This window comes from Fragaria vesca, linkage group LG7, assembly GCF_000184155.1.
Source record: "Fragaria vesca subsp. vesca linkage group LG7, FraVesHawaii_1.0, whole genome shotgun sequence".
Classification (NCBI taxonomy): domain Eukaryota; kingdom Viridiplantae; phylum Streptophyta; class Magnoliopsida; order Rosales; family Rosaceae; genus Fragaria; species Fragaria vesca.
Genome location: NC_020497.1, coordinates 1,451,579 through 1,454,017, shown reverse-complemented (window position 1 = coordinate 1,454,017; position 2,439 = coordinate 1,451,579). Strand labels below are relative to the sequence as shown.

Here is a 2,439-nt window from a genome sequence, read left to right as displayed (position 1 = left end):
GAGAGAGAGAGAACATTGTGGCAATGTTGTTATTTTGTTGTAAATTTGAGCATTTTGTTAATTTTCATATGAAAATTCAAAGTCAAATTTTCTGCTGTTAGATTTAGGCCCATACTCATGTTCTTATTTGTTTAAATCTTTTGAAAAGTAGGTTTTTTATAGGGTTATGAAATCTGCACACTCCAAATTGAAATTCACACACCATTTTTCTTTTTTTGGTAACTTAAATTTTGTCTTTTAGTGACTTAAACTTTGTATTTTTATGAATGTGTTAACCAAAAAAGAAAAATGGTGTGTGGATTTCAATTTGGGATGTGGATTTCACATCCCTTTTTGTATTATGCTACTGTTTGGGGCGGGGGCGCGGGGCAGTAGTATGTCATTTTCTTTTTATTATTTAAGAAACAAAAAATGAAGGAAGAAATGAAAATGCAGAATTAGGAAGAAAACGAAAGTAGCCATCCACGTTGATACAATATTATTACATTTATCATTTATGTAGTTTGGCCTAAGTAAGAGTCCGTATATGATGGATGAGGTAGGGCTTGTTTAGTAGCCGACGGAGCAAAGTTGATCGGAGGCAACCAACAATGGTGGAGGCCAAGGCCGGAAAAGGAAGAAAGGAGGAGGTTGTTACCAGGGAATACACCATCAATCTTCACAAGCGCTTGCATGGCTGGTAAACCTCCTAATTGCTCTTGTTCATTCACTTGGATCTCAAATTATATATTTGCTTATTTGCGTGTTTTCTTCCGTGTGCGAGAATTTTCCATACATGTTCTACTAGATCGAGCTTAACCCAAGTCAGAATTCTGTGTATATTTATCGGGTTCTTTGTTATACACTACTCTATGAGGAGATGTGACTAGGAGACCTACATTGAGTGCATTTGGCAATTGGCATTAACACTTAGTTAGAGGCTTAATATGGTCCTGGTAGTTATGTCGGTGTTCTTGATGTATTTAGCTATGTGTTAATATGGTTATATCAATTTTACCTAGTATTAATTGATTATGATTTTGAAGAGCATATATAAGGATGTAAAGAATGAAATATCAAGTTGATTTACAAACTGTAATAAGTTTGTGCTTCAGTTAAAGATGTGTTGGAAACTTCATATATGTGCAGTATTTTCTTTCAGCATTTGTTTTGCAAATGTTTATCCTGCATCTTAGTTTAACTTGTATCCCAATTCTTATGCAGCACCTTTAAAAAGAAGGCTCCAAACGCCATAAAGGAAATCAGGAAGTTTGCTCAGAAGGCTATGGCTACTACTGATGTCAGAGTGGATGTTAAACTCAACAATCACATTTGGAGCCGTGGGATTCGAAGTGTGCCAAGAAGGGTTCGTATCCGAATTGCACGAAAGAGAAATGACGAAGAAGATGCCAAGGAAGAGTTTTACTCACTAGTCACTGTTACAGAGGTTCCACCAGAGGGATTGAAGGGGTTGGGTACTAAGGTGGTTGACGAAGAAGACTGAACTAGTTTACATCCCTTTGTTCAAGTTAGGTACCTCCAATTTTGGCTGTAGTTCTGTTTACTTGATGATATTTAGTGCAGTTTTTGACTATGCGGCATACTGTAGAACTGTTATTTTAAGAACCGTCATCTTTCGGTTGTTTTTTTTTTCTTTCCTCATATTTTCCTCCTCCGATTGCTCTTCCATGCCTCCATTTATAACAGAATAGTAGATAGGGAATCAGAATCAGAATACCTTCCTTACCATAATGTCAGTGTTGAAATTAGGCATTTGAAATTTCTTAAGGATGGAAGATTCGCACTGTGTTTTGTAATGAAAATCTGAGTGATAACCTTCTTTTGTTTTTGGTCACCTTGGGAATTTACTTGGTCTGAATAGGAAGAAATGTGGAAAATTTATCACCTTTCAGGGAATAGGAGAACCATTGCTTTATTTGGGCATGTGTGGGTTTTGATCGGCATAGTGACAAGAGTACAAGACAGTTTAAGGTAGGGCTGGGCTCGGCACGGTTACCGACCAAAATCTCCCAAACCGCCTATCGTACCAACTATCGGCGGTAGGGAAAATCCGATACCACTACCGGCCACAAAAAGTCGGTATCCCGAGAGTTCGGTAACCGAATTAGCGGTTGGCAGCGGTACGACATGACCTCCAACCGAAACCTCATCAATCATCTTGGAATTTCTCAATTCTGAAAGAACAAAAAAACTTGAATTACCCTAAATTTCAATTAACCCCAAACGAATTGAGAAATAGGGCTAACTTGATCTTGTCATCCACAAAATCCATCTTGTTCCAATTACATGCAGGAATAAAAGAGGATCTCGGCGGCTTCAGTGTGGTTTGGGCGGAGGACATAGAGAGAGAGAGAGAGAGAGAGAGAGAGAGAGAGAGAGAGAGAGAGAGAGAGAGAGAGAGAGAGAGAGAGAGAGAGAGAGAGAGAGAGAGAGAGAGAG

At 38.4% G+C, this 2,439-nt stretch overlaps 1 protein-coding gene across 1 annotated transcript; it reads left to right on the top strand.

The window, feature by feature from the left end:
* The first annotated feature begins 590 nt into the window (after positions 1-590).
* Positions 591-1,483, top strand: LOC101291562 (60S ribosomal protein L31-like). Its single transcript, XM_004306471.1, has 2 exons — positions 591-679; positions 1,204-1,483. The coding sequence occupies exons 1-2, from the start codon at positions 591-593 to the stop codon at positions 1,481-1,483; spliced, it is 369 nt and encodes a 122-aa protein (XP_004306519.1).
* Positions 1,484-2,439: the final 956 nt, after the last annotated feature.

Coding starts and splice junctions, on each gene's coding strand:
- LOC101291562 (XM_004306471.1), top strand. CDS start 591: ATGGTGGAGGCCAAGGCCGGAAAAGGAAGAAAGGAGGAGGTTGTTACC. Junction 680..1,203: donor CACAAGCGCTTGCATGGCTG/GTAAACCTCCTA, acceptor ATTCTTATGCAG/CACCTTTAAAAAGAAGGCTC.